Source organism: Diadema antillarum, unplaced genomic scaffold (genome assembly GCF_040938485.1).
Source record: "Diadema antillarum isolate AM-2024a unplaced genomic scaffold, OU_Dant_1.0 seq00000082_RagTag, whole genome shotgun sequence".
Lineage (NCBI taxonomy): Eukaryota > Metazoa > Echinodermata > Echinoidea > Diadematoida > Diadematidae > Diadema > Diadema antillarum.
This window is the reverse complement of record NW_027271175.1, coordinates 2,549,580-2,565,654: the sequence shown is the minus strand read 5'-3', so window position 1 is coordinate 2,565,654 and position 16,075 is coordinate 2,549,580. Positions and strand designations below refer to the sequence as shown.

The window sequence follows — 16,075 nt, the reverse complement described above, 5'->3', positions numbered from 1 at the left end:
GCATGGTTCCTCCCACAACGATAGCACTCGCGTTGTTCCTTCCTCCCGCGGTTACCGCTGCCTGCAGAACCGTGCGACTTGCCGTAGACCGCATTCACCATGGTGCTGGTCCTAGTTCCTGGTCTAGCGCCGTTGTAATCTATGCCATTCCGCGAACTCTGGTTCCGCATAGCACGGGCCTCTCCCGCTGCTGTTTCTCTCTGTAGCGCGTAGTCTACCGCTTCTCTGAACGAAAGTCTGGGGTTTTCTGTTGCTTTTTCCATCAACTTCAGCGAAGTAGGCTCGTGGGAAATGCCACTGATGAATCTATCGCGAAGCTGTTCATCGAGCTTGTCCCCGTATTGGCAGTTCAAGCTCAAATGTTTCAGCTGAACCACGTAGTCACTCGTCGACTCGTCGGGCGCTTGATCACGACGGATGAACTTTCGTCGCTCCGCTACAACCATGGGCGTCGATTTCAAATGACGTCGCAAAACCATCTTCAGTTCGTTATAAGACTTCGATTGTGGGGTGGCTGGTGCTACCAAGTCTCGTACTAGACTGTAGTATTTCGGTCCGATAGAATGTAAGAACATGGCAGTGACCTGCTCTACTAATGCTAGGTCCCGCTCCTCCGTGCGATCGCGTGCGCTCTGTACTGGCTCATCAGGCACCGCGAGCCCATTTGCTAATAGGTAAAGTTCGAACCGCTCGACGTAACAGTCCCAGTCTTCCGTGCTGTCGTAGCTGGAACTAAACGGTGGCAAAAATACCCTGTTCTGCCCCAAATTTGCACTCGCCATTGTGCTAGCTGCACCCCTACAACTTAGAGAGTCGAATGTCACAAATATCCCGTCCTCGTCGCCAGTTTTGTTGTGTTCTTACTATGTGACAAACGACAATGGACACGGACACGTCCCGTTAGTAGCCATCATTTATTCGGAGCCCGTCGTCATAGCAACCACACTATGGCAAGCCAACAGTGCATGATCATACATAACAGTACTGTACAATCTGACATGCAAAAGGTGAATAGACCAGAATAATATAACATAATGTTATACGAATTTGCGATAGAACGTACGGTATAGTTAACTCCAGCATTCATATCTCTATGCGTACATTTCGAAGTCGGTATTATTGAACAGACTTTGAACCCACTATACTGTATCTCAACTCTGAAAAGATTCCCGGCGGTGTTTTGAAGGTCGATCTATGCCGCTTTTTTTGTGTGTGCGTTCAAGGTACACAGGGTATGGGCATATGAACGTTGTGCGATTGTACTGAGATAGAACATCTCCATGATATTTTAAAAGGAGGCTATCATTTTTTTTTTCAGAATACTGTGCGGTGCTGGTGTGTCTATGTCGCTCTTTCTTTCTCTGCACAATTTTTGTGTAATGAGACACATTTGTCTTATCTATTTACGCCACAGGTCCTCTCTTTATAAGCATTAATTGCCAGTACAAATGGCCCTCTTTTATGATTATCAATACTATAACACCGCACCGTGAGAATAACCAAAGGTAAATCCCCTCAAATGCAATAGAAAATACAGCATTGCATGGAAAGAAAAATAAGCATGAAGTAAGCCCAACTGCTCCTAGTTACACTTCAAAATGTATGGTTTGTCGAAGTGACCCCCCCCCCCCCCGAAAAAAAAATTAAAACGGAAAAGTAATACCGGAATTTGTTATTAAAGGACAAGTCCACCTTCATATACATTAGGATTGAGAGAATGCAGAAATATTAGTAGAACACGTCAGTGAAAGTTTGAGGAAAATCGGACAATCCGTTCAAAAGTTATGAATATTTCAAGTATCTGTGAAGTCACTGCTGGATGACAAGACTACTACAGTGTATGATGTCACATGCGTACAACTATATAAGGAAAATAAAAAGAGAATTTTGACAAAATTTTACTTTTTGAATAAAATGCACATTTCTTCGACTTGCTACTGACGTATGTTAAGGGTAATATTATTCCCCCTGCCTTCTGAAAGTGAGAAGTCGAGTGTTCTTTTGTTATACGAGAAAAATGGAAATATGTTGAATTTTCTTTATTCTTTCTTTATATCGTTGTACTCATGTGACATCACAAGCTTACTTAGTCTTTTCATCCAGCCGTGACTGAGCAGAAACTTCAAAAATTCATAACTTTTGAACGGATTGTCCGATTTTCATCAAACTCTCACTGATGTGTTCTACTAATATTGCTGCATTCACTCAACCCACATGTCTATGAAGGTGAACTTGTCCTTTAAGGGCAGGCAAAAGAAAATATAAGATAAGAGTATTGTATTGGAGGGTGGTGTTTATTTGCAAACGCCAGGAATTTTGAAAAAATGGATGATTCTTTTAAAAAAAATGCAAGTACTCACCAACTTGAAAAGATCCATTAAGAGAATGGGAATTTTACATCATTTATCTCTATTTAATTTTCCCTCTTTTACAATTACGACTTGGTATAGAAAGTACTAGATTGTTACAGAGATATGAAAATGAAATCTAAAATATACTGGAAGTTGTCCTGGAACTGTACTTGCTGCAGTAAATGCAATAACACAATAAGCCGATCCCAACAAGGCATATTGCATGGGATCAAATTCCCGGAGTGGCCGGATTTCATGAAGGAGAGCGTGATCATGTCTTTTTCCAACTTGTAGTGGAGACAGTGAAAAATATATTTACCAGCCTTTTTGCAAAGAATTTATAACCTCTCAAGAAATATGTCAAGAAAGAAGGAAGAGAAGTGACATAGTGGAATACAGGTTGATTGGATATTACAAAATCACACACGCCCTTTGAGTCCATCTCAGAGGATGCATGTCTCTGAGTTTCACATTAAGGCCCAAACAATGGAGTGATGCAGAACACCACAACAAAGATCTGACCCATACCCTGACCATCGAGCCAGCCATCAGGCTTTGATCTCCTCAGGAAGCGATTGGCCATGCTTAATTGCATGATAATTATGTAATACTTCATACTAGATCAGCTCACCATCTTCACAAGTGGAGGATGAAAGACAGCCCTGCTGGCGATTGCAGTCATGAAGATCAGACAGTGGAGCACATTGTAAACGAGTGTCCACTCCGTTGCTTCCACAAGAGTCTTGGCAAAATTCATTAGACAGCTGGGAATGCACTGGCCTAGCTGACGAATTTCGACTTACATCTCTAGTTATATCTAGACATCTACCTGAATACAGGTCGTACCAAAGAAGAAGAAGAAGAAGAAGAAGAAGAAGAAGAAAAGAAAAAACGTAATGAGAATGTCTTGAGTGCCACTAGCTTCCCCTGCCGCACATTCCATGTTGATAGTTGTTCCAGGCCGGTGCTGTTCGTTATTCCGAAGGTTCGTTATTCCGAAGGTTCGTTTTTCCGAAGGTTCGTTAATCCGAAACACACAAATTCCCTATACCTAGAGGTTCGTTAATCCGAAAATGAAAAGGGTCCGTTAATCGGAACATTTGTGGCGTTGTTCCGAAGGTTCGTTATTCCGAAGGTTCGTTAATCCGAAAATGAAATAGGGTTCGCTATTCCGAAGGTTTGTTGATCCGAAGTGATATAGGGTCCGTAACGAACCTTCGGAACAACGAGCTTTGTTTCATTTTCGGATTAACGAACCTTAGGAATAACGAACCTTATCTTATTTTCGGATTAATGAACCTTCGGAATAACAAACCTTATCATACTTTCGGATCAACGAACCTTCGGAATAACGAATCTTCGGAATAACGAATCTTCGGAGTAACGAACCTTCGGAATAACGAGCTGTAACCGTTCCAGGCACGGGCCAGCGCCTTGCAATTTTGCCTGGTGACAGTTACCACCGTTAACAGCAGTAATAACTATGCGTGACGTCATAATCTTGCGCCGACACTCTCCGCTGGGCTGTCTTGAGGTGGATCCTGATCAGGCGCCGCGTTGTCTGCCATGATGCCAAAACGTCTGCGATGCTGTGTCTACTGGACGGGGCGCAGGAGGCGTTTGGGCCCCTTTGGACTTCATTCAAAATAATTGATAATAATGTTGTAAATTGTATGCCTCTTGATGGTGTGTTTTTTTTTTACTCAAATTGTGGAAATAGATGACATGAAATCAAATGAACAGTAAATAATATGAAAGAGAGTTGTGTCCACTTTAATTCACTTTAATTTCAACTTAATTTCACCTTTCCACTCACATTCATTTGAGTTTGAAAACGGAAATATTTTGTCCACATTATCCGCAAGTGGTTTTGACTAGGACTTGAGAACGAAGTGCTGTTGTAGTAGTGTCTTTTTCTGCTTATGCTGCGCAGAATTAAAATGAAAGGACACAATAGAATGTAATGGTGGTATATATTTATATTATATATATTGAGAAGTTAACAGTCTTTTGGGGTACTTTTTCCTTTCTTCTCTTCACTGGGCAACTTTACAATTCGTGATAGCTTGCAAAATATGTCATTGTTATGATTAGGCAGCAACAGTTCTGGAGGAATCGAAAGTTAAGCGATAGATAGGTGAGTGTCGTCGAAGGACTTTTCCGATATAGATTTTCTTAATAAGCGTTACATTTTCACAGGCTTTGGGGGGGGGGGGGTGGGTTGGGTTGGGAAGGAGTAGCACTAAACAGACCAACAAACTTTCTTTTCTGAATGCTTGTACGCATGCTATGAGGTATGTTGATTGGGTGAATCGAATTTTTGTTACTCTCTAAAAAAAATCGAGTGAAAATTTTCACTCTAAAAAGAGTGAATACAAAAAAGAGTGAATTTCGAGTGAAATTGGAGTGAATTTTGAGTGAAAATGCTCATTTTCAATCATTTTGGAGTGACGTCAGGGATCACTCGAAGATTTTGGTGAAAATTTTCACTCGATTTTTTTTTTAGAGAGTATGAAAGACCAAATTCATTTTGTGTCGGCCTCTGTATTACAAAAAGATGTTTGCTTTTCTTCTTCTATTTTAGAGAAGAGATATTTGACCTACAAAAAAGAAGTGTCTGTGAAAAAAGTTGTGCTTGAAAAGACATCGGAACGATATGAAATATACAGTAGTATTCTTCATACACACTTTTGTTTATCTGACAATAAACACATTCAAGGATTTTGACACCTCGAAGACAACATAAAAATTCCTTGGTGACTGCTGGGTGTTATTGGCAGGGATTAAGTTGGAACTATCGGCTGACTAATGCTGACCTAGCTCCAGTCTAGGACTAATCGCATGCTACACCTCTTTCTTTGCTGACCAGGGATTCTTTATACAAATCTAATTATTACTCAGTGCGGATATACTCTCACGTACAAACCGCGTTCCTGTTAATATGATTATATCCGTGCTGTACGTCTTCTTTAACGAAAAAGTCCAAATACACACACACACACACACACACACACACACACGCACAAACAAGAGAGCACTCGGCATAAGTATAGTGCAGATGTATGTGAAGATTGTTGTACACAGTAATATTAATTTATATACATATATCTTATACATATATATTTGTATATATTTATATACTTACATATATCATTCATTCCGTGAACAACGTACCATCTGTGCATTGCTTTCATCATAATATTATTGTCATTGTCATTGTAATCAATAGTATCGATCAACTCCTATATGCTTAATACTTTGATTTGTTCTTTTTTAACTAGATGTAAACAATGTGAATGTTTGTTTTTACTTTTTACTCAATCAAACAAGAACATACATTTGACATGGCAATAACAACAAAATGAAGTTTGAAAGACGTGCTCCAACATTTCATTTCTATTCATTGTGGTTTTGATCACTGTTCGTGTTGCGTTAGTTTTTATCGTTATATTCGTTACATTCTATGTCGTTCTAGTTTTTATATAGTTTTCATCATTATGTTATTATCATTGTCTTGATTCTTACAAGGGACATTGATGTATCTGTGAATAGATTCTTAATTATTCTAAACATGGATTCAAAAGTTAGTTCAGAATTGTAAGGAAAAGATATGGGCTCTAGCCAATATTTGATTGGATAAAAACAGCAAAATGTAGATGAATAAAATTGACCTATACCGGAACTTTCTTCATACTGTTTTTGCCATAGCATTTGCCATGGGCAATGCATATTTGAAATTTTGCTGTCTAGACCTTTATGTACAACTTAAAGTAGTTTCATGAGGACGACAAAAACAGGCCAAAGCCTGCATTTTATTCTAATTATAATTACGGTCATTTTTATATTAACTTACTCGCGAGTTCTTTAATTTAAGTCTTTCGTTCGACTTTTCGGAGTTTAAACATGCACAAACAATTACTGAAAGAGATGCTAATGCTTATAAAGACCTGGCAAAAGATGAGCAATGCCTATTACGCCCGATCTGCGGGACACATAACGCTCATAATGCTTATTTCAAGCATTACTTGTTTCAAATGGGACAATGAAATCACCCCATCCACACAGTTCACTTTGCCACAATATATTATTTAAATCACATTGAATCACATCAGATCGCATTAAAATCCGAAAATGTTTGTGTCCTTACAGTTAAAGTTATCCTCTCTCCCAATCTACACTCATCATCACTCTGCTTTTATCATTACGAGACTATAGATACAACTACTAGATTATTTCAGTCACATACTAAACATTGTCAAATATTTTGAGTGATCAAACTTTGAACGTATCCGGAGCGATAAAACAAACCGTTGGAGTATTATGAGTAAAATATCAGAATCACTTTTGCAAGCGGTTTTCGTCCTATAGATCATTTCTATGATGGTTAATGTCTTAAGACGTAATTTACAAATGGTGACAAAAAAGAGAATTTCATATAAAAGTCTTTATTTCAGAATTGTTTTGCTTCACAAGATCAACTGCGATTACCCTGAAGAAAAAGAGATATCATCACAATGACCTTGTTTACAAATCCTTGCCGTTTGTTCCCCGTATCAATAATGTCAAGCATCCTTTCTTCCAATACAAATTTTATCATTAAGTATTGTTCTCGCATTCGTTTCTCCTGATACATATCATTCTCATGAAAACATCACCTTATTCAAGTGTCATTCCCGCTTGGCTTTCAACCAATTTTTAGAACAACAGCAATACCTAATTGCACGGATAACTATGAAAGAAATTGCCATTACACATATAATGACAGCAGTGGCAATATCAAGCATGTAAATCTGATAGAAGGGCATGTCAAGGGTCTGTGGACGCAAATGTTCCCCTCCATGTTTGATTACGTGCTCGATCCAAAATGCAGCAGTATCGGCCGGCTTCATCGGTCGGCCTCGGAAGATGGCGGACAGTCGTTTGGCGGTAGCCCGATACTTGGGATTGGACAACACTTCGTTGAGCTGTTCGTATATGTGTTCTGTGGTCAATCTGTTCTTATCTATTTTCGTGCCAAGACCCATGCTCAGAACCCTTACTGCCACGTCATATTGGTCACCTGCCAACGGCATTACGACGAGGGGAACTCCATGATACAAAGCTTCGTAATAGCCATTGTTCCCACCATGGTATAGGACTGCTCGTGTTTTGGGATGGCCCATGAGATCGTTGAGGGGTAACCATGGCAACGCCTTGATGTTGTCAGGTAGTTGCCTCGGAGGAAGTTTCTTCAAGTGCATGATGACTTTCTGTGGAATCCGACTGAAGGCTTCTATAAACAGGTCGACCACGTCAGGGTGTGTTGTTGTAATCTCGGCAAAGTACGAACCGAGTGAGAAAACAACAACTCCATGTTCCCCGGAACTTTCCATGAATTCCTCCAGATCCTCGTCTAGGAGATTTGCAGGCCTTGACGTCACACCACCAACTGGTATGACGTTTGGCATTACTGAAAATGGAAACTCCACGGAGAAGTCAGAGTTGATGAAATACAGATCTATGTGCACACTTATGCTCGACGTAAGCGCGGGGTCCAAATTGTAGTCAGACACCAACTGGGAGTAAGGACTCAGGAATATTTCTCTACTAAGTGAAGTAACAAAATAAAGATAAAAGAAAGCATTTTGGCACCTTTCCAAAAATGACATACTAGTAGAAGTAGAGAAGCTTGTCCCAGCTACGGGTTGATAGGAAGGTACGAAAGGGGAACCTGACTGATCGAAGATAAACGGAATTGGAACCATTGGCGCGAAAACCGTAATTGGAATGTCTTTGGTGTCCTTGTGCCTCTCGAGATAGGATTTGACGAAAACTCCACAGGGCCAGACGACATCAAGAACGTAGGCGTCGTACCATCGCATTCGCTCAAGGAGTTCGGGATCCTCAAACATAGCCCTACACACTTGACCATTTATGATGTTCATCCGTTGAAACAATTGCTTCTGTTTAGAGAGCGTTGATCCTGTAAACGTGACTTCACCCAAGCGACCGTACATCTCATCCATTTTCTCTTTCAGGCCAGGAAAGTGGAAGACTTCAAAGTTAAAGAATTCCGAATCAGAAATATCGACTGCTTTGTGCAGGTATTCATCGGCCACCAAGAAGGTCACATTATGCCCCTTTTGTAATAGGCTCCTACCGATTGGTACGATGGAGAAATAGTGGCTGCCGTCGCCAAAAACGCCGGACAGCAGTATGTTTGCCGATTCCACCTGCAACGATGCACATACCAAAACCAGACTTATCAACAAGCAGTTCCTTGTTGATGTCCATCTGTTCACCGCAGACTTCATGATGCTTACTTTGAACTATCTAAGCTGACAGGATACAAGAAGATACGTTGTCTCGAATATCACTAGCGAAAACGTGATAGGATGTATGTGATTAAAGACTGCATTCTAACGTCTTTATTCTCCGTACCTTTTGGCGTGGAAAAGCCTTCAGTGACCAGACTTTGAACTTGCTGTACTTTGGCCCTGTAAATATACGTATACGATCTCACTGTACAAATTTACACGAAACAATATTCGGATCGTGACATTGTTGTACTCGGTAAAAAAACAAAAAACAAAATAAAAAACAAACAAACTGAAAATGGAACATCGAGGGGAAGGCTATTTCTTTCGTTTATGATATATGACTGTTATCTGGCCTTTTATCTCTTATTAGGTCACGTGACACGGGGTACACGGGCACAAAAAAACAACTCCCGCGGATATGATAATTATGATAACATGTAGGCCTACTTATAATTTCATCTTCTGATTTGTGTGCTCGTCCGATGAATCGTATATTTTTTTGTACACTGCGTATTGTTCCGACTGATGGCTTGCTTTGCTAATAGTTGATTAACTCTTCGCGATTGGTTGTTTTCACCTTTTGAAAATCCACTTACATCAATTATTTTCATGACAATACAACGTACGTTTCATTTTTATTCTTTTGATAAACACGAATTGTTATGCATTGACATTACCTGACAACTTGACAAAGAAAGAGTTTGTTGGTCTTATATTAATCATGTATATCGTTTGCATTATGTATTGGTTGCCAGCTATTTTGGCTTAATACGAAGTACATAATCCATGCGTGAAATCTGAAATGTGCTTAACTCAACTGACATCCTCTTCATAATTACCGAAATATACTATATAGGCCTACAGTAGAATTATATAGAACGAACGAGAACCTTAAGTGAAATTTCACATAATAAGAATCTAAGAATTCCAAAGGGTTATGGGCTGTATTTTTACAAATAGTATCGGTCACAACCGCATAAAATTACGGAGACGTGATGGCATCAGTGCCTCACTTAGCCTCCCATTAATCTGCTACAGAATTCATTGTATCGACATCGAAAGGTAAATATTGCATTCAGACCATCAATAGGACAGTATAGAATCATATTATGATGGAAAATGTGACTATAGAGATGAGGGGATGTTATTACTGAGTAACGGTGTTGACTCGGTCGGGGCGTAACTGTCCTCAATCAGTGGCTTGGGTTCGGGGGCACGGGTTCGAATCCAAATGAGTCTTACAGAGCAATGTTGTGTGTTATCACAATATCATGTCGTCCTCTCTATCTACAAGAGGCAAAACACTGGCCCTCGGACAGGGAATAAAAAGGAGGTCCCGTGTGGTGGCCATGCAAGAAAGATATTCCTTTATGGGGAATGAATAAAACCTTGAATGTTATCTCGTGCATGTTTTGCAGCATTCTGGTACATACCACAGAGACTGTGCCAGGATGCCCCATCTCTTGCGATCATTACATCCGATCAGTTTGTCGTTGTTGTTTATCGCAACAAATTAATAGTGAAAGATCAAATTCTCTAACAAGAACTCCGAATGCATTTTAACTTAATTAGTATCTAAAGAAATGTACATCAAAGGCTGTGGAAAACGTGTTCCTATATACATAGCAACACCAGCCACAAAACCTCTGCAAAGTTATCGGAACGCGATATTAATTAAATTTACCGATTTGTGTGTTATGTTATCCTCTGAGTGAGTCGATTTAAAGAAAACGGCAACCAAACTTCGAAATCCGATAGGTAACGTAGCTAAATCTTGTAAAACTAATGTGTATACTCACCCATGAAAGTTCATAATAGATTGAATAAAATTTTCAAGTGCGTCTTCACAGGGCGTACTTACACAAGTCATGCCATGCATGATGTGTAGACGATCCCAGCGATTTTGTCTATTTTTACATTTAAGCTGGTTATTGTTATCGTTACTGTTATTGTTCTGCATATAGAGCAAGTTGTGAGAAGAAATAACTAGCATATAGAGATGCATCATAGTACAATTGTAGTGATGTTTTCGAACTACAATTTGTTTTATTGCAATGCATTGATGCATATTTCATTGCGACTCATTGCGTTTAATCTTTATGTTCGATGGAAGTTTTCAATATCCATCTCAAATCACAATTTATGGAAGAGGTCCCATTATGTATGTTTGATGAAAGTGACCTTGCGCATCACTCATGAAATATGCGCAAACTACTGAAAGTCTAGTATAATTTGTTTCATTTATCTTGAACGGCTTTATCGTCTCTTTTCAAGCTTGTTTCAATTTCAATGACACACACTCGTCATCAGTCTTCATGTAATCTTAAAATACTGTCTGGAGGAAATCAGCAATTAGATCTATTGAACTTAAAATTTGTGTTTCATTACAAAAATCACAACATTTGTACATGACAAACAAATGACAAAGAACGAGTGAACTAACATGTAATACCAAACATATGAAGTTTATAAATGAAGCATGGCAATTACACAAGACTAGAGATCTTGTCAGGGTAGTAAGAAGCCCATGTAAGTATCAATATCAGTACATACAGCATGTTGGAATGTTAATCTTGCTCCAGTTTCGCATGTGGAATTCTACGGCAACAACAGCGTTCAACTAAAAAAAAGAATGAAATAGCACACAATGGCAACAAAATATGAAAGCAACGATTGCTATATCAAGCATGTAAATCCGATAGAAAATGCATATCAAGAGTTGGTGGGCGCAAGTGTTCCCCTCCATGTTTGATCACGTACTCGATCCAAAATGCAGCAGTATCGGCCGGCTTCATCGGTCGGTCTTGGAAGATGGTGGACAGTCGTTTGGCGGTAGCCCGATACTTAGGAGCGGACAACACTTCGTTGAACCAGGGATGTGAGGCAACCCCTGGTTGAACTGTTCGTATATGTGTTCTGTGCTGAGTCTGTTCTTATCTATTTTCGTGCCAAGGCCTTTGCTGAGGACCCTTACTGCAACGTCATACTGACCACTTGCTTGCTAGATGCATGCCGACGAGGGGAATTCCATGATACAAGGCTTCATAATAACCATGGTACAGGACTGCTCGTGTTTTGGGATGCCCCATGAGATCGTTGAGTGGTAACCATGGTAACGCATTGATGTTGTCAGGCAGTTTCCTTGAGGGAAGTTCCTTCAAGTGCATGACTTTCTGTGGAACCCGACTAAAGGCCTCTGTAGATAGGTCGACCACGTCAGGGTGTGTTGTTGTAATTTCGGCAAAGTATGAACCCAGTGAGAAAACAACAACTCCTTGTTCCCCGGAACTTTCCATGAATTTCTCCAGACAATCGTCTAGAAGATAAGCAGGTCTTGACTTCACACCACCAACTGGTATGATGTTTGGCATTAAAGGGAACGTAAACCCAAAGAGCACTGTCGGTTGAGGGAAAGTAGTAACATTAGTAAAACACATCAGTGAAAGTTTGAGGAAAATTGGGCAATCGATGCAAAAGTTATGAATTTTTAAAGGTTTGGTGTTGGAACTGCTGGGTAAGGAGACTACTAGAGGTTATGACGTATGAGTGGACTACAATATAAAGAAAATACAAAGGGAATTCAATAAAAATTCATTTTTCATGAAAATTACACATTCCATAAACTTGATACTGACATATGTTAGGGGTAGCAATTATTCCCCCTGCTTTCTGACAGCGGTTTGTCAAGTACTCTTTCATTTTGCTAGAAAAGTAAATTTTTGTGGAATTCCTTTTATATTTTCTTTATATTGTTGTCCACTCATACGTCATAATCTCTAGTAGTCTCCTCATCCAGCGGTTCCAACACCAAAACTTTAAAAATTCATAAATTTTGCATCGATCGTCCGATTTTCCTCAAACTTTCCTGATGTGTTTCACTAATGAAACGAGTTGTCAGTTTGCATGCATTTCACTTTCTTTAAACATAAGATCTTTTTTTTTTGGGGGGGGGGGGACCGCGTTCACCATCTTAAAATAAAGGGAAGGCATTCAAAATCAAAAGGATGGTATAGCATTGGCTGAGATGATGGGGCGTCAGGTTTCCAACTTTTTTGTGAGATAACGAGAAACTTCTTATGGAATATGAAAGAGGACGTAATTCTACGAGGATTTCAAAGTTTATTCGATGAAAATTGGTTTTGAAATGGCTGAGATATTCAAAACAGAGGGATCCTAATAAAACGTTGGACCCACCTTTTGTTTGGCCCAATAATTTACATTGTTTTTGGATATCTCGGCCATTTAAACCGATTTTGATACAATACACTTTGAATTTATTTTAGAATTGTATCCTTTTTAGATTTCACACGTGATTTCTGATTACCTCGCAAAACGTTAAAATTTGAATCTCCCATCTCAACCAAAACTACTAACTCTTTAGAATACCTTGCCTGTACGAAATAAATCTCTTTATAAGACATTAATACCCCAGAAGATCGATAGACACCCCACACACATACCAGGGCTCGGCACTAACGGTGGCCCGGGGCCACCAAAAATGAAAGTCGGGCCACCAAATTTCAGAAAAGGGCAAATTTTTTGAAAAGTGTGTCAATAAATTCGTAACTTTTTGCGCCGGAAATGCATAAATACATGCAGTAAGTGTGCGACTTATTTTAAAAAAATGGACTTTTATCAATTTTTTTTTTTTTGGGGGGGGGCCACCAAATTTCTCTCTCGGGCCACCAAAAATTTGAAATTGATGATTTTGGTGGCCCCATCGGGCCACCGAAAAATAAAGTTAGTGTCGAGTCCTGCATACACATAGACACAAAATATAAAGGGGACTAACTGCAAGCACCTTACAAAAACAAAACACGCCCCGTCATTGGATATAGGTACAATTAATAATAATAATAATAAAAAAACGTTCAGATGATGGCGATTATATTGGTAGTTACCGAGTGCTTAAAAATAACCATTATGAAGGTGGTCGATGTGAGATGATCGAGATCATATTTACACGGAGCCGCTGCATGTCGAAGATCCCGACTACAGCATGGGGAAGGTGGGGCATAATGGAGCAAACTTGCAATAATTATGACGTCGTTACTGTTATTATCATTAAAGGACAAGTTCACCCTCATAGACATGGGGGTTGAGTGAATGCAACAATATTAATTGAACACATCAATGAGAGTTTGAGGAAAATAGGACAATCCGTTCAAAAGTTATGAATTTTTGAAGTTTCTGCTCAGTCACGGCTGGATGAAAAGACTACTATAGCTTGTGATGTCACATGAGTACAACGATATAATGAAAGAATAAAGAAAATTCAACATATTTCCATTTTTCTCGCATAACAAAAGAACACTCGACTTCTCTCTTTCAGAAGGCAGGGGGAATAAAATTACCCTTAGCATACGTCTGTAGCATATGGAAGAAATATGCACTTTATTCAAAAAGTAAAGTTTTGTGAATACTAAGTGACAAAATACAAGTAGTCATTGCCGATGACTTCTATGACACAAAATGTACAATTATACGCAAAGACTTTTCTGGAAATAAATAGTTACAAATACAGTCCTCGCACACCACAAACACAAACACTGTGGGTGGTGCCATCCAGTTATTTTGCTAAGTAGTAAAGTCAATATTTCAATAACATAATCAATTCAGTAACGAAATGTTGCTCTTTGAACACTCACGTTGTTCGAAATGATATAGTAACGGTGAGCGTTATCAGATTAGATGACTAATGACCTGAAGAGAGATGACGGGTAAATAAATCGTTAGTTTCTTTTGTGATACTTCAAGATATCCTCATCTCTTTTTTTTGGGGGGGGGCCTTTGAAAAACTTGCCAAATACACATTGCATTTTCCACTTTTGTTGTTGATTTTTTTCAACATGAATAACCCTCTGCACACCACGTTGATTTTCCTGTCCAGAGGAATGTGTTCGAAATGTATGCACATTGATCTCGTTTTCACTGAAAGGGTTAAAGAAATCCTTTTCCAAATCCTTAAATGCCTTCATTACGGTATTGAGTTTTGAATTTGTCTTCCTCCAACAAAGCCTTTCTTTGCCATGGATAGGCTTGCATTAGGCTGTAAATAAGGTTGTGATGGGTTAGAAATACAGACCACTATAAATCTGAACGAGTAATTTTTATTATTATCATTATTATTATCATTATTATTATTATTATTATCATTATTATTATTATTATCATCATCATCATTATTATTGTTAATACTTGCAGACCTTCATACTAAGGTTAAGTTTTGACGGCTCTTGTAAAAGGCTAAGTTGACAACTGCTGTAATCCTGAGCGAAAAAAAAAAAGCACACAAAACGTAAAACTCGATTTTCTGGTGGCTTCGCCATCGCTGAAATCCTCATCATACGGCAAAACAAATTTTAGAAGATTATAGACAGCCATCAGCTGTTGGGGATCAGTGACTTAAGCCCTTTTTACACTTGTGTTTCTTAACCCCGGACTTTCTCTGACCCAGGACTATCGTTAGTCCCGTACCAATTTTTTCAGCTTTTTACACTGGCCAATTAGTCCCGTATCTCTGGTCCGGAGCTAAGGAGAAAACTGACCATTTTACACTCGTGTTTCTTAGCCCCGGATTTTCCAAACCACATGAATATTCATGATTACGCTGTGCACTGTACACGTACACGTACACGCACGCACCGGCGGCACTTGATTACCTCGTTTCTGATTGGTCAGTGGGGGTTGCACTTCGTCTCCGTCGTTAAGCCCCGGATTATTTTTTCGTTCTGTTTACACTCACTTGCTTGGCACCGCAATTGCGGTGTAACCCTGCTATTTTGCAGGGCCAGATAGTACCGGACTATCGGTGGGGCTAGCCCACTTTGGCAAAAACGAGTGTAAACAGAAAGTGGGCTAAGGATAGTCCCGTACCAACGGTGGGGCTAAGGGGGGGGGGGGGGGGCTTAGCCCCACCGTTGGTACGGGACTACGCAAACATTTACAAGTGTAGAAAGCCCTTAAAGTGGGAATCAGTGGAAATGCTGGGAGATGATTGTTCCAATCCTTATGGGATTCATTCAAGAGTTCATTGTATATCTATTGTTGTGTGAAAATGATTTGCTTCAGAATGGTCTCATATTCAAGTAATGTGCAGTTTAATGCTTCCAGGTTAGCGTCCCTGGTCAGTGACGGAGCATTAATCTGCACATTACTTGAATATGAGACCGTTCTGAAGCAAATCATTTTCACACAACAATAGATATACAATGAACTCTTGAATGAATCCCATAAGGATTGGAACAATCATCTCCCAGCATTTCCACTGATTCCCACTGATCAGTTACTAGCCTTCCCCTTTAAGACCTCAATCTTGAGTTCTTTGGGTAGAGTCCCTTTACAGCAGAGGCAGTGTCCTATAGTTGTTGCTATTAGTAATTCTGTTGGTTTGCAGGCGCTGTCGGTCCATGTTTGCTATATAAA

General features: G+C 39.5%; 1 protein-coding gene across 1 annotated transcript; it reads right to left on the bottom strand.

The window, feature by feature from the left end:
* Positions 1–7,018: 7,018 nt before the first annotated feature.
* Positions 7,019–8,684, bottom strand: LOC139726312 (UDP-glucuronosyltransferase 2B1-like). Its single transcript, XM_071637379.1, has one exon. It carries the CDS (start codon positions 8,642–8,644, stop codon positions 7,019–7,021), a length of 1,626 nt encoding a protein of 541 aa, XP_071493480.1. The 5' UTR covers positions 8,645–8,684.
* Between the last annotated feature and the right edge of the window lie 7,391 nt (positions 8,685–16,075).

Bases quoted from the DNA above. Each gene is read 5' to 3' on its own strand.
- LOC139726312 (XM_071637379.1), bottom strand. From the start codon at position 8,644: ATGAAGTCTGCGGTGAACAGATGGACATCAACAAGGAACTGCTTGTTG.